The 21,532-nt window shown below is 41.2% G+C and overlaps 2 protein-coding genes and 1 non-coding gene across 3 annotated transcripts in view; 1 reads left to right on the forward strand and 2 right to left on the reverse strand.

Annotated features, from left to right (window-relative positions):
• The window catches only part of Setd3 (SET domain containing 3), a 140,445-nt gene that overhangs the window by 92,113 nt on the left and 26,800 nt on the right, over positions 1-21,532 (reverse strand). The gene's annotated exons all lie outside the window — the stretch shown is intronic.
• Positions 1-21,532, forward strand: part of LOC109041718 (uncharacterized) — a 109,405-nt gene that overhangs the window by 75,286 nt on the left and 12,587 nt on the right. The window contains exon 2 of the mRNA XM_072302492.1: positions 20,688-20,910. Within this exon, the coding sequence (XP_072158593.1) occupies positions 20,688-20,910 (223 nt within the window). The remainder of the gene's footprint in view (positions 1-20,687; positions 20,911-21,532) is intronic.
• Positions 14,735-14,807, reverse strand: TRNAF-GAA (transfer RNA phenylalanine (anticodon GAA)). The gene has a single exon. It is a non-coding gene; the product is annotated as a tRNA-Phe (tRNA).

Genomic DNA, 21,532 nt, shown 5'->3' on the forward strand with positions numbered 1-21,532 from the left:
TCTTAATTATAGTGCAACTGGAAGCCCCATGTATCAATATGAACTAGCTCGTTCGAAACTTACTCGATAGGATACTGAAAATCCACAAATTACACAACCCAAAAATATGAGCGGGACGAGAATTAACATTAAAAATATGGCCTGCCAGACGTGGAGAAACGTGATCCCCCCAATATTTTAGCCTTATTTCCCCCATATATTTTTAGTTTTTATTCCGTCATGCTCTAAGGTACCAGAAAGAGCTTTCCGTCGGTATCTTAAAATCATTTTTCCAAACAGACCACCAAAATGGCTCGACTGAAAATTACAACGGAGGTGGCTACGGCGATTCGAGGACTTTTCAAGGCATCACGAACCCCAGAACTAGTAGTTACTTTATTTTGAATATAAAGGCAGGTTAAACCCTATGAGTTTCGAGACATACAGTGGTGGTGATTCTTAGCCTAAAGCAAGCGGACCGTAATTGCAGTCCGTTTAGAAGCGCAAAAAGAACAGGTTCAGCAGCCCAGTTTGGAGACGGTCCTGAATTGTCCGCTCTGGTTACAATTCAATTGTTCGATTGAATCCAGACGCGCTTTCGGTCGTATCGTCAAAGAGACAAACCGCCCACCCGCGGAGCGCTTCAGGGCGGCTTCGATGACGCAACTCTTCGCCGTGATCGAGGAGCGACACGGAAGATCAGCCGCAAGTTTAAAGTTCGGGCAGAAATCGATTTAAATTCGAAAGGGCTTCAGGGCCTCGATCCAATGCGGACTAGTTTCCTTTTATTGTTGTCGCACAGCTAGGTCCGTTGACACCGTCGCTCGCTTTGATGGTCCAAATGACATTTCGATTGAATTTAAGAGAGGGGAAAGAACACGGAGAAAATAGTTGGGTTATGAGAACCGATAAGTTCAGTAACTGTTTAAGCTCGGACCAGAAATGAAATCAGATTAATCGAATCGATTAGGTTTGGTCGACCGTATTAACCGAATTCAACAGAAACTCACCAGCCGCATTTTTGGTGGGAAAATGAGTTAGGGAAGAGTTTTGAATATAACGATCCGTAAATGTTCTCGCTATTTTTTCAAACCACTCGTTTAAGTCTCTGACCCATGGTCCAGTTTGAGTAAGTGGACCGAATTAAATAGAATGATTTCACCAAGTCGCATTCTGGAAAAATAAGTGTTGGGAGTGGTTTTGAATTTCCGTAAATTTCCTCGCTGTTTTTTCTAACCGCTCATTTAAGTCTCTGATCCATTGGTTCAGTTATGAGTGTGTGGACCGAATTCAATAAAATCGCACCAAATCGCATTCCGGAAAAAACATGTGTTGGGAGTGGGTTTGAATTTTCACAAATGTTCTCGCTACTTTTTCTGACCGCTCGTTTAAGTCTCTGATCCAATGGTTTAATGTGAGTGCGGATCGAGTCTAATATAGAGACGCACCGAGTCGCATTTCGGAAAAAAACATGAGTTAGGAGAGGTTTTGAATTCAACTATCTAAACATTTTCGCGCCGTTTTTTTTCAAACCGCTCGTTTAAGTCTCTGGTCCAATCGTTCAGTTTCAGTATGCGAAATTGCCCAGTCTGCCAAAAGAAGTCCAAATGTGTCTAATTTATCCCGAACACTGTAACTCCAAATGGGCCACATTGACATTAGTTTGTTAACAATATCAAAAAGACGTCAGTCTGATATGAAAATAATTTCAATTTGAAATCAAACTGACATCAGCCTGACATCGATTTGATATCAATGTTAAATTAAACTGATCAAAGTGTCATAAGTGTAATATCAAAACGACTACAATCTGATACCAAAGAAAGCGATGTGATTTTTTTGAAAAGGTTTATCTCATTAAATCTGACTCACTTTTAAATGAATGCTGAAACCCGTACAGTAAAAAATAGAGTCATTATCTCCTTTTCTGAACACTTCCTTTTTACGTTAACTTAAATGATCGATCATGGCGTGTCGTTGCCGGGTCACGCCGCGCCACTTTGCGTGATGGGCTAGTCTAGACGTCACGTGCTCCCGTCATAATCCTCTCGGATGGATCAGCCAAAGTCGGTCGGATTTCGGCGACAAACTACTATGACTGATCAGTCATAGTTATAGTGATCAAGTTCGTTTAGTGCTCTTCGTGTCTGTTCCTTCTGGGAGACATTCATAGCAAAACGTATTTTACTCATAAAGGTAAAAAAAAGGTTTAATTTATGGCAATAAAATGGGTATACCTCAAAACTCGAAGCAAAATTTAAGACTTTGGGAACGCATGTAATTTGTTGGCAGACCACAAAAACTCGGAGTCGAGTTATTGATACATAATACCCTAGATGAGTATCCTATAAACATTGACTGATGAAAGTCGCGGTGCCCAGGATTTTGCAGATCTTACTCTATGATAAGGAATTAGAAGAGTAATGCGTGTTGCATACACTGGGGGGGGGGGGGGGACACATTGGATCTAGAGTCCAGACTCTTGAAAACATTGACAAGAAAAAATACTTTTGATTCGATCGGATTTTTACTTGAATTAGAACGAAATCCGCTTAAATTAAGAGGCTTGGTTCTTGATTTAAGCTAGATTCTGGTTGAATCAAGAGTACTTTTTCTTGTCGATGTTTTCAAGAGTCTGGACTCTAGATCCAATGTATTTTTTTTCCAGTGTAACGTCTGGGGTAAGGAGTATTTCGAGGTAGTTGGACCAACCTTCAAGTTTAGTTAGAATTGCTAAACCAATATCATCAGACAATCACTGTATATGGGCAAATCTGAGTATTGACCTTTTTTTAAAAAAAAAATTCAGGTTTTTCCCCGTGTTAGGGCAGAGCAAGCTTGTATGAAAGCTGTTAGAAAGAGAATGTATATGTTTAAGGAGTTAATGGGGTATCAGAGTTTTAAAGGGGGATGTAGGAGAAAGAGCATTGACTTTCTGAAATCAATTTTACACTTTAGGAGGACATAAGTCCGGGGTCTCCAAAATATATTGCTTCTGATCACATACAGAAAAATCGGGCTTAAAGTGGTCAAAGACGGCAACGGGTTGATGATCTAGCATTTGAGCGAGCACTTGGCTGACACACGGTCGCGAGTTTCGTGAAAGTGAATCTGTGTTGGCTACCAGACGAGCCGTTATTTATCCGCGACCGAGCGCGGCCTCTTAATACCTCATCACTCATCTGGAGGAGCCTCCATCGACGAGCTTGACAAAACCACTTAACTCCAATTACGAATCACGAGAAGATCCGCGGTTTTTGCTCCGCGGCGCGGCGCCGGTCATCAACCGCCTTTTACACACATTTGACTTTTTGTCGGCTCCGTGTATATCGTCGCTCTTCTGACGTAAGGACGTAACTCGATTTCTCAATGAGCCCCAGAAAGCATGAATTCATACGTAGAACAAGGCTCAAGTAAGAATTAAGACACGCCCTTACGTCAGCAGGGCAGGGATATAATGCGCCACCGAGCGAGCAACCAAGCATCGTAATCAGGAGAGCAAGGCTGCCGGATGCAACCCCACACTGAAAACAAATTTCCTGAAATACTATTTTGACTTGAAGCGTCGTCCCTGTCAAAGTCAACAATTCGATTTCGGCTCAAAAAATCGATTCCAATTTCAATCGACCTGGAAAAATCGATCGAAAATCGCTATCCCTGGATCAGATGCGGTTGTCCTAGTAAACCTGTATACGGGAGAGTGTTGCCATCTCTGTACCGCTCTCTGATTGGTTCATCAGTTTTAGGCTATCGTGGAGCTCCTGAGTTGGACCAATGTAAACAAACCCAACCCAGAGGGACACGTATTATCGACTGAGAAATGAGTGATAATCATACTCGAAGGTTAATTTTTGGCCTAAGTGTCCATCAAAGTTGGAGTCAAAAGAATTTCCATCACATCCAAAATCACGTTTAGAACTTTGTAGAACTTTGTCGCCTTCTTGCTTGATTACATTGGGCCAAACTAGGAGCGGAGGTGCTGGGGTTTGTTTACATTGGTCCAACTTTGGTGCTCCTTAATAGCCGACCAATCAGAGAGCGGCACACTTTTTCTGTAGTCAAAGGATTGATATGATAATACTCTCCCGTATACAGGTTCACTGGGTGTCCACCCGAATGGTCAACATGCACGACGTTCTTGCAGGCGGGCACGGGACATTTTACGTGCTTTCCGTTGCCCAACCCGGGTCCACCGGGTTCCTGGTCCGGTAATTGCAGCCACGCGCGCGAATCGCATTGCACCCCCCCTTCATCTCCCGCCCACCCTGCCATCACATTACCGACCGTTTTCCGGTCTGAACCATTCCAGATCTGCCTTATCGATCGGGCATCTCAGATTGACCATAAAAGTCGAAGCGTATCGGCGATAATGACGTATCCCCGCCGATCTTCCATTAAACGAACGTATTTTTATCAAAAGGACCTATCTTTATCCTGACGTGAACCCAGAGAGCCATATGAATACATGCATGGTAGGGCTCATGTCAAAGCTGAGATAGTTACTTTTCATTTAGATACGTTTCAATCCGATATGATGGGATTCGGCTTGTTCTTCAATGGTCAGTAGAAGCACTGCCATGGTAAAGAAAAACACCGCATCATCACACGAACGTTGCCTAATTTCTCCCGGTAAAATGGGAATTTCCTCGAAAACTTATGAGTTTTTTCCTTCGAAGTTTTGGAAAGTTTTGCTTGAGTTCACTAGAAAATAAACAAAAATTCGAAGAAAAATATCCACAATTTTCCTCAAACATAAATGCTTTATTGGGGGAAATTCGACAACGCCTCACCGCAAATAAACACATTGGATCTAGAGTCCAGACTCTTAAATAAATTGACGAGAAAAAGTACTCTTGATTCAATCAGAATCTAGCTTAAATCAAGAACCAAGCTTCTTAATTTACGCGGATTTCGTTTTGATTCAAGCAAAAATCCGATTGAATCAAGAGTATTTTTTCTTGTCAATGAGCTCAAGAGTCTGGACCCTAGATCCAATGTGTTTTTTTCCAGTGTTGCTGAAAAAATGTCAGGGGAGAATATTCATAGCTTCGCTCGAAAATAAAATGTTCATCGAGGAAATTCTGGTAACGTTTGGATCTCATACGACGTTATTTCTTGGTACGGCAGAGTTGGCATCAGAGTAGCAGTGGTGTGGCGTGCTTTGCGATATATCGATTGTTCTGACATTTAAACCTATGGTAAAGAATCGATTATTAAGGTGTTCGCTGCGAACACCCTGATTATCGATACTTTTTCATAGGTTTAAATGGCATAACAATCGATTTATCGCAAAGCACGCCACGCCACTGCAGAGTAGTCGTCGTTCTTCTAACGTAAGGGCGTATCTCAATTTCAACGTGAGCCCTGTTTTACATAAGAATCCACGTGTTCAGGGGCTCATGCGGAAATCGAGGTACGATCTTGCGTCAGAGGAGCGACGTTATTCGAAAGGAAAGGGTTTCTTTGAAAATTGAAAGGCGAATTGACTGTGTTTTATCGCCTTTTCTTTCCGGAGAAATTAGTGTGGACGTGATAATTGACTCTGAAATCAACTTTCTCTGAGCTTTGATTGTTTTTTCGTTTTTTTGAACCCAGTATGTGCTTGTGCGCATTGAAAAAGGAAAATGAGTTCACAAAAACAACAAATTAGAACATTGCTAAATATACGCTCATGCTTCATTGCTTCGTATTTCTCGAACAACACTGAAAAAAAAAATCTTGAGATATTATTTTGACCTGAAGCGTCGTTTCTTGGCGACATAATTCGGTATTTTCTGTGCGGACTTGACTTAAAGTCAGTTTTTTTGAGTTAAAGAAGCGTTGTTTTGTTGTTGTTGTTTTTTAAACATAAACTTAACAATAACAAAACAACAACAAACAACGCTTCTTTGACTTAAAAAAATGACCTCAAGTAAAATCCACATGGATTTAACTAAAAAAAAACAAATTTTGTGGACAAGATTCGGCGCGCATTAAGTTAAAGTAATATCTCAAGAAATATTTTTTTTCAGTGCGTGCGATGGTTTTTCTTCCACAAGGCAGAAATCTTCAGAATAAAATAGCTCAACAATTAGAAGGTGCTGATCAACTGGAATTGAAATCTTACGAAATAAAATGAACTTACGATTTTTCACCTTCTTTTACTCAAAAACGCCTGCTTACCTGCAACACAGAAATGAAAGAGAAAATGAAGCAAATTGCGACCATTAATGGTACAGGATTAATGCACAATAACAATATACTGCAATAATGAGCGTTGCATAAGCATGCACTAGCCATAAAATTATGCTGCATTCGCGAAAACAGGAGTGAGCGCCACGTTTGGCAATGAGAGTCCAGCTGAAGCATGAAGTCTGATCGACTTTCCTGTTATTGCCCGCCCAGAAAATTACTAGTCTCTGGGACACTGTTACATCACATGCAAGTCAACGGGGGACTTTAAGAAGGAATATTTGAATACCCGACGCGCGCTTTTTATGTGAAAATGCAACGAAAATGTTTCATAGTCACATTTCAAATAGCCGAATATTATGTGGTTTGTTTTACTAATATTAGTGGATTGAGATTGAGAGGTACCATTAGACTGCAAGCAGAATAAAACAGACGTCAGTTAATGATCTGAACGGGTAAAAGCCGAAAAAAAAAAACATTCAACACAAAGTAACAGTGAACTACCCTGGTAAAAATTGGCGATAGGAGCTGCGTTTCAAAATACCATAGGAGTTCTTATAGCCGACTAGAGAAGGCTATTGAAAATACATATAGCTGGCTGTAGAAAGCGGAGCAAATCATATAGCCGGGCTATACGAAGCTATAAAAAAGTATACAGTCGGGCTATAGTTCCTATCGCTGGGCTTTACACTTTATCGCCATTGGCTATAAAAGGCTATAGGAAATTGTGTAGAAATTCGTGTGCTTTAGAAATCATTAAGTTTGATACGGAACTACCTTAATATTTACAAAACACACATTATATTTTCCTTGAATACATATTTTTTTCATCAATTAAAATAAGAATAATCCATACAGAGTATGCAAACATTTCAAAATCATGAGTTAAAAATCGCTGACTCCACGAGATTAAATATTAGAGCCTAACACAAAGCGGAGCGGCGCGCGGCGGCGCACTGGCGCCTACAAACCTAACAGGAATACTTCACGCATTGCGCAACGCGTGAAGTATCCCTGTTAGGTTTGTAGGCGCCAGTGCGCGTTTCGCGCTCTCTGCCCGCCCGCCGCGCGGCAGCGTACCACGGCGTCTGAAGCAACTATTTCTCACCAGAGGTATTGCACAGTATCATAAGAAATTGAAGGCGCTCCAACATATTAAGCATGACAGGCATCCTTCAAAAGTACGGAGCTTTCCTCGCAAAATAAATCAAGGTACTACGGCACAAAAAGAAAGCGGTGGTCCAAAAACTAACTAAGTCCTAGTATCCGTATTTAGTAACGTTCAGCATACACTTTATCGTCAGGCTGTTGCTTAACCGCCATCGGCTATAAAAGGTTATAAGAAACTAGGGGGCAACGCCCCCTGGCCGCTACGCGGCCCAACCCCCTGAAGGCGCTCCGCGCCATCAATGGGCCGCTTCGCGGCCCTATTTTTACCCTCCTATCAGTGTTAGTTTTATTTTTCCCCTAAACAATTACGATATGAGGTATACTTTAATTTTAAACTTTACTTAAAATTACTTTAAAATTAAAAGGACGCGTTTTGGAATGACTGCTTGATGAAATATTGCAATAAAACAATGAACAATGATAGTCAGGTAATAATTAAGATTTCATGAGTCGGGAATCGAACCTACACGATCAAGGGACGCATTCGAAGTCTTAGACGACTCGGTCACCGCTCGACGTGAGGGTCTGGTGCGAATCTTGTGTAGATAAGTGTAGAGCTGATGCGCAGGCTACACAGCTACTGCGCAACCTCCTCGACCACTGCGCATCCTCCCGCGCATAGCGGTAGCAGTACCGGAGCATTCTATAAACTCACTCACTTTTATAACGTGATTTTAAAAAAAAAAAATGGGTCCTTTTTCCAAAATCTGATTACAGCGGGCTCATCTACGGCCTATTACCTGTCGATTTACGCAAAAATCATGGAAATCGGCCCGGTAGAACGCTCAAACGAACTATGACAAAACATATAAATTTACATTGTTTAAATGGGAGAATTCGCAACTTTACCACGTAATATAAAAAAACCTGGGCCATATTTTGAAAATCTGAAAAGAGTTGGCTTATCTAGAGACAATTGCCCGTCAAAAACCGCAAAAATCATGAAAATCGGCCCGGTAGAACGCTGGAACTAAGCGTCACCAGTTCCGCAAAATTAGGAGGTCTTGGAGCTTATAGTATAGATTGTGTTGCCGGCTACAGAAGCTATTGGAAATCTTACAGCCGGCTTTAGGTCTATGGTATTTTGGAACACAGATTCTACTGCCAATTTTTACCAGGGTAACTTTAAAATGCAAAAGTAGACACAGAAAGACGACCTTTCCATTCGAAGGGGTCGTAAACCTTTCAGATAGTACTATTTTACTGAACAGATTAAAAAGGAAGAGGACCTGAAGTGCGAAAGGAAAGATGTTTTGAGTGATTACTGATTAAACACGTAAACTTATACTTTTCATTTTTTATTTATTTCTTTATTTTTTTTTTAAAAAAAAAGGACTGAGAATAATTTCTCATCGTAAAATTAAATGGTACGGAAAGAAGACGAGCAAAACAGGTATTATTGAGTTGAGTTCGCGTGGCCATAACAACATCATTTACATCATAACGTCGACAAGATACACCGTTTTTATTCGGAACCAAGTAACAAAAAAGTGGAATTTTCGATGATTATCTTTTTACATAAAATGGACGCGTAACTACATACAAACACTCGTGATTCGTTAGCGTCTTAATAGCTGCGATAAATGATAAATGCGGAGTTCAGGTTCGGCGTTTTGGGGCGTTTTTCGCTCCGCATTTCACCATTCACCAATTTTGGTCGTCGCGGTTTTTTTTTTCATGCAGCACGCGTTTGCGATTCTTGGTTTTTGTGTGGCGATAAAATAAATCCTCTTCTTCCCCTGATTTATACTTTATCGAAGAAAGCTGTGCCCAGCAGCGGCTAAGACGAAGATTTTGATCCGTGGCATCCCGGAAAGATGGACCGTCATTGTATACGCTTTTAGAATAGCGATCGACAAGAAAACGAGAAAAAATCTCAGGTATTATGACGCGACAAGTGTCAAAAAGAGACCGATTTCATTATTCGAAGACTAATCTCTTGCTGAAAAACACAATTTGAAGAATGCATCAACAACAGTTCAATTTGTGGTCAAACTTCCTACCTCGTAAAAGGAAAGTTGCAAGTTCACTTTTAATCCAATTAAAATATTTGAGTCCAATTTGACTAGCTAAAGACAATTGCATGACATGTTTGGAACGTTAGAATGATAATCGATCCAAAAATCAAAGTTAAATTCTTATTCATTTCATCGGTTCAATTACTTATATGATTATGGACATTCACTCTTTTAATCGATGTTAAGTCCTCACAAAGTCGAGGAAAATACTCAGTTTTTGAGTATAGTATACACTTATAACAATCTCTCCGACTTCCATTTTCTTCATATGTTTATATTTTTCTAAACTTTTGATGTAGCATCTCTCATCATTTACACATTTTTTAATTCTAGACATATTTTTTTTAATATTTTTTTTTAATTGCCATGAAATAACTCAGAGTCCTTTATTACAATGACCTTTCAAGAGTTTGCAATTGCATTATGTGTTCAGTGTAGGTGGTGAGTATCACTCGATAAAATCAACATAATTAGCTCATTCACGTGTTGATTAACGCGCTGTCGCAAAAAACAATGAAACCGAACCTTACGACCAGGAAGCTGCCGGCCGCTAAGAAAACCCGAGATGACCGGAAATAAGATAAAAATGCAACAACCACGCCGAGGAAACGTATACAGAACCGTAAAAACGTACGAAAAAGTACGCGGTAGTTGAACGTATCATTGAAAGCGAGATCATTAATACGGGAGTAATTAAAAGTACATTTAAAAAAAGATGCCACGATAAAAGATAAAAGTCCGGGACGATCTTTCTTAGCGATGATAATAAAAAGGGGGGGATCGCGTAACGTAACTTACTTTCACGGCGGTGTCGCAGATATCATGTATGCGGTAACAGAATCCCGAAAGAGAGAAAGGGCTCCGGTCCGGTCCCCTGAACTTTTCAATTGAATCGGCCAGAAATCAAACTCCTATTGTGCTTTCGCCGGCCGTGCGAGGAGGCCAAAAGGGGGGGGGGGGGGTGCAGTGAGCCGCAGCCGAAAAACCATCACTCAAAACGGCCCCGACCCCGCCGGGTCGGCCCCCGACGACGGCCCGAAACGTAATCGGGCCGAAAAGTAGAAGTGCCTTTCTTTTTGGGTGCGGTAAATGTCGGGCCGACGTTGCCCGAACAAAGGGGAACTGAATTTAATTTGGTGAGTTTTTCATGCACTGGGAAAGAAAAAGTCAATTTCGTGTACTCGCAATGAAAAAAAAAATATAGTACATTTAACCATACTCTGACACAGTGATCGGAGTACCTTGGAAAAAAAAACACATTGGATCTGGAGTCCAGACTCTTGAAAACATTGACAAGAAAAAATACTCTTGATTTCAATCAGATTTTTGCTTAAATCAAAAGGAAATCCGCTTAAGTTAAGAGGCTTGGTTCTTGATCTAAGCAAAAATCCGATTGAATCAAGGGTGTTTTTTTCTTGTCGATGCTGGTGTCTGGACTCTAGATCCAATGTGTTTTTTTCCAGTGTATGGTAATAAACACCGGACTTTATGGTACCAAATTATCATACTATGGTACGTATCACTAGTTCCGTGATATTACTATGATTCCGGTTACATCCACTATGCAGTATCACTGTGTAAAGAACTTATGGTAGATTTTGTAGAAATGAGCGTTCTTCGGCAGATACGAGTGAATTTATGCAAAGATCAAGTCAAATACGTGTTTTACAGACGACGGGTCGTAAAAATTGTAATAATAAATCACTCTGGATAATTTGAATTCATAGGTCGGCTGCCCTCTTGGGACCTTAAAGCTCCACATTAGAAAAAAAAAAAAAAAAACACATTGGATCGGAGTCTGGAACTCTGAAAACATTGACAAGAAAAAATACTCTTGATCAATCGGATTTTGCTTGAATCAAAACGGAATCCGCTTAAATTAAGAGGCTGGTTCTTGATTTAAGCTAGATTCTGATTGAATCAAGAGTACTTTTTCTTGTCGATGTTTTTAGAGTCTGGACTCTGGATCCAATGTGTTTTTTTTCCCAGTGTATGTTAAATTAATTTGATATTTCTCGGGCCATTTGACAACGGTGGACTTAAACTCTAAGCGGAATGTCAAACGCGGGCGGTCGTCCGAGTGAAAGATCTAGTCTCGCATGAATTGAATTTTGCCATCGAGGAACCGAAATTTGCCCCGCTCAAAAATGCATCATACTGATCGTAGACCGCGTGGAGTGGCGTTACGCAACGACTTACGACGTTATATTTTGAGTTGACCCTTTAATGGACTCCGCCCAATTAGCCGACCGGCCGAATTCATAACGGTCAACTTACAGCGCTTGACCGTCCGGGATTGCGTGGAAGTAATTTGAGAAAATTCTGTAGCAAACTCGGTAATGTTTCGACCTTAATCGCCGTTAAAGTGCACGAAAGCTGATCTAAATGTTTCGTCAACTGCTGGCTAAAGGTTTAAGTCAAAGATTACTTTGAAGGGCGTTTGCAGCATTACACGCCGAGGAAGCATTGTTGTTCCCAAAAATTGGGAGCAAGTTATTGTTTTGTATCAATTATTTGCTTAGAAGCTTAGAATTATTTTGCTATTTAGAAGTTGCTTGATTGGGTTCCTCCTGGAATAAGACGAAGGGGACGCCCAGTGAAAGGGCGGCGACAGGAGGTTTTGGAAGAAATGAGGATTTGCCAACTCCCTGAAGGGCTTTGGGAGGATAGGGGACTTTGGCGGCTAGGAGTCGCAGAGCGCCAGACAGCGCTATAAAAGCGGCTTTATACTTACATAACTTATATGTTATCAATTATTGAATCGAAGAGAAAAGCTAGTTTGAAAATCGTCTGATGGTGTGTCGGCACCGAATTTACTTTATGCACGACTGTGTAGTGTGTACCTTAACATTAATACAGTAACAATTTTATCGTAGGTGTCTGCTCGACATTCACCAGAGGTGCGTGAATGAACTTGTGACTTCAACATAAAATTAATGAATTAAAAAGGTAGAGTGTTGAAAAGATTGACAGAAGGGGGATTTCATTTCACGGAGTGCTTTTGACGTTCCACTTGCAGATTAGGGAATCAAAATGCGTAAGCATTTATCAATCAACGCGCTGGACACATGATAAGTCGCGCGTTGAAATAGCGGGAAGAGATTGCAAAAAGCTGCATTTTCCGACTCGATAGAGCAAGTCGGAAACGAAAAGTGACTAGGGAATAAATTAAGCGCCAATACGAAAAAAAGAGTGAGGAGACTATATAAAGAGAATATAGATTAGTATAAAGTATAGGTTGTATATGAATCGCATTTTGCAACAAGGAACCAAGAGCATTCAAATGTTGCTAGGATTTAGCAACATACTATGCGATAAAATTCAGGGTCGGACTGGCTCGCATCTGAGGGCGTAGACCCTTGGCTGGTTAAAGGGGCGTAATGTGATATTTCCTGGTAGGGCATTACCTACGTGGAGAGGGGTTCAGAAAACTGTTGGCAAATCAGCACAAGTTTACGCTATTTTCAGGTTCAAAGTTTATCGATCGCACGGAGTAAAAATTGCAAAATTGAACGTGAAGCACAGCATTGAGAGCTCACGCTTTGCGTCATCGCGCCTTCAATTTTTCAGATGCAGCACGGACGTCCATCAAGTACGAATAGTTGTATCTCTGCGCCGTCGTAAACACGCATCCTTTCCCTCCCTCTTTTTCCATATTGTGTTTGTTTCCGTTTGTCTTATTCGTAATGGTGCTTCAAGCACTACGTGAGTAGGAGAGGTGTCTTCAGGCATTTTTTTAAAATTGTCTCCCGCGCAATGAAGCGTCGCTTCATTGACAGCATAAAGCAGAGCATTGAGAGCTCACGCTTCGCGTCATCGCGCCTTCAATTTTTCAGATGCAGCACGGACGTCAATCAAGTACGAATAGTTGTATCTCTGCGCCGTCGTAAACGCGCATCCTTTCCCTCGCTTTATTTCCATATTGTTTCCATATTGTGTTTGTTTGCGTTTGTCTTATTTGTAATGTTGCTTCAAACTAGAGCAGAGAATTGCGAGTTCACGACTCACGGCATCGCGTCTTACATTTTTCATATGCAATGTGGACATCCATCTTGCGCGAATAGTCGTATCGCGTTTACATTTTAAATGTCTCTTATTTTTGAATTTCGAGATAAATTGAGGTTAAGTTTGCCCGAGCTATGCTATGGTATGTCCAAATCAATAGTCATTTGAAAAGGAGGAAATATGTTTAAAGATCTCTGAAGAGGTCTATAAAGGATGCGTATGTCTAAAAATCGAACCGACCATCGCTTCTAAGGGAGTTGCAGATAGCGAATGAAGGAAGGGGGATGATAAAGCGCCTGTATGTCAAGAAGAAGGTGAAAATTTCACAGAAAATTGTTTACGCTTCAGAAAGTAGTTCTTGGATCTCTGTTCACCACTATCATGCGTTAAAGCACCTTTCTTTACTCCTAACTCTCTCTTCTTCCGTTCATTTAAGAAATTTTTCTCACATATTCTCGGTCGTAATTTTTTTCTTCTTCTTATTTTGCTAACTGTAAGAGGGCGCGCGTTTTCGGCGCGCAAAGGAGGCGTATCTGCCAATGGCAGATTGGCCTTGTGGCCAGTCCGAGCCTGGTATTAAAATCATGCAAAAAAAGTCTTAGATTTACAGTTTATTGGGCGTAAGGATAAAACTTCTTTATATATATGATCAGTTCATATTTGCAAGGTAAATTTGCGCAATCTTAGCAACATTCGAATGTTTTTAGTTTTTTTTTGAAAGTGCAATCCATATGAAGCTCATAAGTTTTGATTGGATTTCTAAGGCTTTGAGCTTTGCATACCGCGGTAAAATCAGCACACGCTCTAGGAGCATTTAAAGACTCAGGGACAAAAGTAAAACAAGTTTATAACAACAAAAAAGAGAGCTTTCTCGGTAAAAGAAATGCGTATATAAGTATAGAGTCTCTACTTCCCGTCTCGGATCTCATAGGCTTGACGGTGACGCTCCTTAAAAGTTGGAGAAGCTGGGAATTCAGAAGGGGGGGGGGGGTTAAAAAGTTATTCATGGGGCTTGGGCGGTAATCTTAAATAATTTCCTTTTTCTATGAACCATGGACAGTGGACACCCTGTTTTAACATTTTGAATAATTGTTCCTTTTAAAAATAAAAATCGATTTATACTTAGTAAAACATAAGCGTAAGACAATCGTCGCGTGTAAATGAATGGAAGTCTAAAGACAGGCTTATCTATATTATGCCATTTAAGAAGTATCCAGGATGATGAGAACTGTGAGCGAAACGGTAACTGTGCCCACTATGATAAATTGATTCCACCATTTTTTCTACTTTCTCCGAAACTGGTGGTAAAAAAAAAATATTTGTTGTGATAGAGTAGCGCAGTATTTTCAATTAGACAAAGAAAACACTAAAAAGGAGTGTTAAAATGTTCGTGCCGAAACCCGGGATCGAACCAGGGACATTTAGATCTTCAGTCTAACGCTCTCCCAACTGAGCTATTTCGGCCGGTGAGAGGAGGCGGCAAAATCGCAGAATTTCAACCCATCTGCTTTAAAACACATTCAATTGAATGTAAAATTGATAAAATAATAGCATGTAATTTACATCTACTAAAGATTAATGATACAAAAAGGCGGGAAGATCTAAATAAAGATATACTACGCGAAGGCGCGAACGGATTGCCCGAGGCGCGCGCGCCGGGTTCCAGTCAGTGCAGTTGCCGTGAAGCACGGGAAGAGGGGTGGTAGTTGATACTTGTGCCGCTAGAGGCGTCGTCGCGCGGGAACTGCCGTGATTGGCTAACGCACTTCGGCCCCACTCAGCGCGGGAACTGCCGTGATTGGCAAACGCACTTCGGTCGCCGTCAGCGCGGGAAATACAAATAAGCGGGCCTGGCTTCATTGGCCCGCACGTGCAGACATGAGACGAAATGAGTGATACAGCCGCCGTAGGGAGTTTTCGGTTGACAGAATCCTCGCGACCATTAAAGATAATGCTAATAGCGAGAATCTTATGATAAAATAAATTAAATAAAATATAAATATTATTAATAAAGCGAAACTACTCCTTCAAAGCTACGATAGATTAACAAAAGGTTACGGGACATTTAAATAATATCAGAGGAGGCATTATGAAAATTATGTCTCCAACTTAGAGCTTACTTCCTTGATGTTAAGCAAATCAAGAGCAAAATTTGACTGCGGTTACTGGAATTATTGGAACAAAATTTGAGTTATGATTTTTTTTTTTTTTTTTTTTTTTTTTTTTTTTTTCCCGCGCCATGCGCCATATTTTTAAACTACCGATATTTGAAAGAATCAATGGCTCAATGTTTGCAAGAATGTGACTTTGCATGCATTTTCATTTTAAGGCCCCTCCGACTAAAACACGTGATAATTGAATATTTAACTAAACTGTTCAATTTTCGGATAAAAATTTATGAAAAAATAGATAAATATATTTACGAAGGCAAACAAAAGATAAAATGGCAACGACTATATCGCACGATTCATTTCACGCCGACTTTTGCTTCGATTAGAAACATCATTTTGTTTGTGATATATCGACAGTGTAAGTCGGCAATCACATAACTCGTTTGCGGTGTCTGAAAATCTCCGCCTCTATGTTATTTTTTGTAAAGGAGAGCAAATTGACATCATTCCTTGAAGTTTACGCAGAATTTCCTTCGCACAGAGAAGAAAAATCACGGCAGTTTTAAAGAAATGCCGTTGAGTAGTTTTCCGTTTAAAAAATTAAGTATAACAGGAAGTCTGCAACGTCGCAAACCGAGTTATGTGATTGCCAACTTAAGCGTCCAGCCCACTTACAAACTGGGGCTCTCAAACTGGCACCAATTCTTCTATTTCTCAGCCATTTCTGCACGGAATTCCTTGACAATTTCAAGATCTGATCTGTGTTGTATCTCGAACACATCGGTTACCTTCAAATATCGTCGGTCCGACGATCTCTTTGAATGAGCCTCTTTGAAGCCCCTCGTTTGAAGGTGGGCTGGACGCTTTACACCGTCGATAAGTACTGCAAAGAGTTGTTGAATTGAGAGATGAGTCTTGCGCATTAAGGCTGCAGATCAGGTTATTTTGAACTCTTGCCGCACGAATTGCACAATATCGGATAACCTGCTAACATTTGATAGGGTTGACACGATGTCACCCGAAGAAAGTGAAAAATTGGTTCCACCCTGGGACCCCGCTGTGCTGACGGCGAAGACGCGGCGCAACTTCAATATTGAGATCCGACTTGCTCTCAAAACACATTACGTATCAACTGATCAACTTGCGGTCGTTTTGAAGCGTAAGTTCCTCATACCTGTCATCTTTAATGTAATAACTTCATCAGTCCTCGATACTCGTAACTTCTCGGCAGTGGCGATTCTTGCAAGTTGACAACACTATTTTTCTTACATTTAAATGCATGTAAAATAATCGAATTCTGGCGAGGCAGCCTGCCTCACCTGAAATCGATACTTTTAATGGATTTAAATGAGGAGAAATAGTGTTGCGAACTTGCAAAATCACCACAGCTTCTCGGAGACTTTCATTTCATCGCGACGAAAGTTTATAATATTGCTCACAATCGGTCGAAAAGTGTTTCCATGAATCGACAGTGGCGATAAAGTACGATTTTTTCTAGATGAAGGATTTTAGGAGTAGGCCGCCGTTTTTCCAACTTTATTTTTCAAGTTAAACCATGTACACCTAGAATCATATTTTGATAATTTAGTTGTATGAATTTGCAGGGGGAAAAAGTATGAAAAGTTTTTCAGCCGCATGTTGCATCTACATAAAAAAAAAAAAAATAGACGTAACGAAAAAAAAATTGACTAAACGAAATCCTTCTGTGTTTAGTACAAACGTATTAGAGCTTTTCTCACTTGTTTTAACTTCAACTCGTCACTTTCCAGCCAAAGAATCACAAACGTTATGCGACGTATCAAAATTTCCGCCGCCATATTATTTTTTTACACAGAAATTGTTGGTTGAATCTGTTTGAAAACACTGAATTTTATCGGCAGCACAAAGAAAATTTAGTGAAATTTTCGGACAGCTTCGTTGAACAATTTCTCTGTGAAAAAATAAAATGAGAGTGGAAATCTTTAAACGTCGTCGCATGGAGCTTGTGCTACTTTGACCGGAGGGTCACGCAATGACGCTGTAATACATGAAAAAAATGCAAATCTAACCTTAAGATTACAAAAATGACGAAGTTTTCTCTTCGTTTTGCAAAACCGTCTGTTTGCAGATGGGTGGTATTTTTCGTTAGCCATCGATGTGTGACCCTTCTGATTAGTATGCCGATTCAGGGCTAATCCAAGACTGATTCTCGTTTCAAAATACTACGAGCAAGCTCTAGCGGTTATATGTAATCAGCTTCGTTACGTATAGCAAGGGCCCACAGGACATTCGGAGTGACCACACTGGACGTGGACAGACCTCGTAGTTGGGTCGCGAAAACGGGGCCGAGGATTGAGCTCTGGTCAAGAGATTAGAATCGGCAGGAACTCCGAGGATCGGCCACGCGACGCGCGACACGGCCGCGCGCATGCGCCGATGACGGAGAAAGTGCTCGACCTCAACTTGGCAAGTGACCACCGGGTCCCCGATGACTTTTGAGACCGACACCCCCGGGCTGAACCCTATTTGCACTACCCGGCGCACATGCTCTGCTCTATTTGTTCGTTAAGAGATTGGACCACAGCCTGGAGGAAAACACGATCGCCTTGGCTATTCGACTCGATCACATTGGCCCGCGTTTAAAAACTCAGCCTTGATTCCAAATGAGGGACGTTAATTTTCAACGGGACCTTGCAAAAACACCGTGAGGAATATTCCGAATCATGATTTGACGGACATCAACATGAACGTACTTCTGCCAAACGGAACTATGTGCATCAAGACATGAGCCCTTAGACCCATAAGAATACAAGCATAACAGGGCTTCGAATGTACATTCAAATCTCTCTTGACGCTGAAATCGCACTGAAACTCATCAGATTCCTATCGTGACTATCATTTAATGTTTTTTTTCTTGCTTTAATTTTACCTCACAATAGCTTGGATTCAGCACTATTTCAGCCATCCTATTAATGGGCCTGTTGCAAACTTTTGCTAGAGCAAAACTAAGAGTTGTTTCCTACAGATAATGCCTCAAAAATCACGATGAGCGCATCGGCAAAGTCTGAAATGCACTCATAACTTCACAATCTGCGTAAGAAATTTGCGGTTTTTTGAGCTTCCCGCTTCAAAAACGATACTACGGTACAGGTGAACATTTTGTTAGAGGAGTCGTTCCATTGGCGACAATACTCATCATGGCCGACGCCAGTCCGCCAAAACACGTGTGATGGGACGAGATAACACTTGAACAGGATTAAACCATATAACAATCGGCGTGTTTACGTTCATATTTTCCTCGCCCGCCTTAATTGACCTTGAACTCTCCTCGAATTACGCGAGGAACTGCGCAAGCGTCGGCCATGATGAATATTGCCGACGATGGAGCGACTCCGCTAACAAAATGTTCACCTGTGCAGTAGTATCGTTTTTGAAGCGGGAAGCTCAAAATAACGCAAATTTCTTACGCAGATTGTGAAGTTATGAGTGCATTTCAGACTTTGCCGATGCGCTCATCGTGATTTTTGAGGCATTATCTATAGGAAACAACTCTTCATTCTGCTCTAGCAAAAGTTTGCAACAGGCCCATTGCGCCATAATTATGCAATTTGGTGCCCTGAACATCAATGTAGGGTTGCCACAGAATTTACAAGATAAAATTCCCTGGCATTTTCCTGGTTTCCCTGACATATTTTGGTTAAATTCCCTGACAATTGAGCAAATGCCAGATTGTTCAAAATACATGGTTAGAAATATTTTTTAAACAAAATTTGTTGTTTAAAACGTCAAACCCCCTCGAGAAAGCAAATAACCTCACACGACTTGACGATTTTTCCCTGAAATTTCCGCCATTTTCCCCGACATTTCCAGGTTTTTCCTGACTTTGTAGAGTCTCTCGACATTTCCGAGGTTTCCCGGTATTCCCTGACTATAGCGACCCTGTCAATCCGGCCAAAGGCCTTGATGCTAGAATTTCATCCCACTAAAAAGTTCACTCGTAACTTTTCGGGTTGAAACGGTAAAATTTACGCCTTCCGCGAAACCTGGCGTCGCATCGGTTTCGTGTGGGGGGGAGGGGGGTGTGAGGACACGGGCACGGACACGGGAATCGGATAAAATCTCGGCTGGATCCGCGAAAACGTTGCGGCGGCAGCGGACCGTGCAACGGTCGCTGATCGCACTCCCGAAAGAAACCGTAATAACACGTAACACACCCGATAACTCACCGCACATGTCGTGCGCGCTTCCGGCAACCCGGAATTTAGCCCCGCCTCAATTTTCGCTCCTCGGAACGCTCCGAATGTGATGTAAAAGTCGGGAGTTGTGAGCCACTGGAAAAAAGTGACTTGATTTCAGAAGAAATCGTCACCTTCCGGCCAAAGTGTCACAAGCGCCATGCGACGTTCACTGGAAAAAAAAAACACATTGGATCTGGAGTCCAGACTCTTAAAAACATCGACAAGAAAAAATATTCTTGATTCAATCGGATTTTTACTTAAATCAAGAACCAAGCCTCTTAATTTGAGCGGATTTCCTTTTGATTTAAGCTTAAATCTGATTGAATCAAGAGTATTTTTTCTTGTCAATGTTTTCAAGAGTCTGGACTCTAGATCCAATGTGTTTTTTTTCCCCCCAGTGTTTGACAATTTTCGCCGCCATTTTATTTTTCTACGGAGAAATTGTTCGTTGAATCTGTTTGAAAATTTCACTGCATTTTATCGGCAGCACAAAAAAAATACAGTGAAATTTTCGGACAGCTCTGTTGAACAATTTCTCTGTGAAAAAAATAAAATGGCGGCGGAAATTTTTAAACGTCGCAACGGCAAACGGCAAACGCGCGTCTTCCAGCCTCTTTCCGACGATGATTTTCCCGCTTTTTCCCATTCCGTCGTGTCAAGCGGTTTTCCACCACAGCCTCAAAGCGGTATAGAAGAAAAAATTCCTGGTTCCTGGAAAAGAGTCCCTGAAATTTTACATGATGAATCCCGGTTATTTCTGTTCATCCCCAGTCCTCCACAGTCTCAAACCGGTAGAGGAAAGAGTCCTGTTTTCTGGGGGAGATTCCCTGATCTTTCCTAAAATTTTTCATGCCTTGATGAATTCCAGTTATTTCTGCTTTTCTCCGGCCTTAGATACGAAAAGGTAGCTTATATCATGCAGAAAATTGTCTAATATAATTATTTTTTGCGTTCTATGATACTTTTTGTTCTGAGTAATTCTTTCTTCTCACGAGGCCTTTTTTACTTTGTTACAGGGTTGCGCCCGGCATGGGGCCCTTATGGGTCGCGGGCCTGGTGATCGTCTCTGTGTTGAGCGGGCCATGCCTCTGCGACAGTAGCACAACCCCGAGCTCGACCAACGCTACCACCGCCGCAACCATCTCCAAGTCCAAACCCAACGATACTGCCATCGAGACATCCACCGATATTGACGAGTATGAACTACTTCCAGAGGCCGCATCTCTCACCGGTGATCAGGTTCGTACCACAGAAACCTCAGATTCAAATACAGTAAAACTCAGTTTCAGTCTATTTTAAAATGGACTGAGTTTGACTGAAACGCACTACGTCGCATTTTGGAAAAATAAAAATTAGTTTGGAATATAGCTTTGAGTTCAAAAGAGGGGTATAATACGAGCCGTTTTGGGGCTCTCCCTGGATTCCCACAACTCCACGATTTTTTACTCATTAAAGATTTATATTTAGTGGAATGAATCATTGGGCCATTTTTGGACCCTATCCGGATCTAAGAGTGGCCTTAACGTGATCTGACGGCTAATTTTGGTCACTTCTGTACCCGGATGCCGTCCAAAGATGGCCAAATAATGATAAAGATATGGGTTTTCAATGAGGAAAAATTGTAGGGTTACGTGGGAATCCAGGATGGGCCCAAGGATGACCCCTGTACCCCTCCTTTTTTCTGTCACAGATTCATAGTCAAGGAAAATTAATTTCAACGTGAAGATTGTCGTTAAAATTTGTCCTGGGTATCGAGTCTAATACGGAGATAAAATAAGTAGTACTTTGTTTCATCGGCACATTATGCGACGCTGGAAATAAGTTACGGTGCAAGAGAATCGAGCGCCTTTCCTCAGTTGGT

This window comes from Bemisia tabaci, chromosome 7, assembly GCF_918797505.1.
Source record: "Bemisia tabaci chromosome 7, PGI_BMITA_v3".
Taxonomy (NCBI): Eukaryota; Metazoa; Arthropoda; class Insecta; order Hemiptera; family Aleyrodidae; genus Bemisia; species Bemisia tabaci.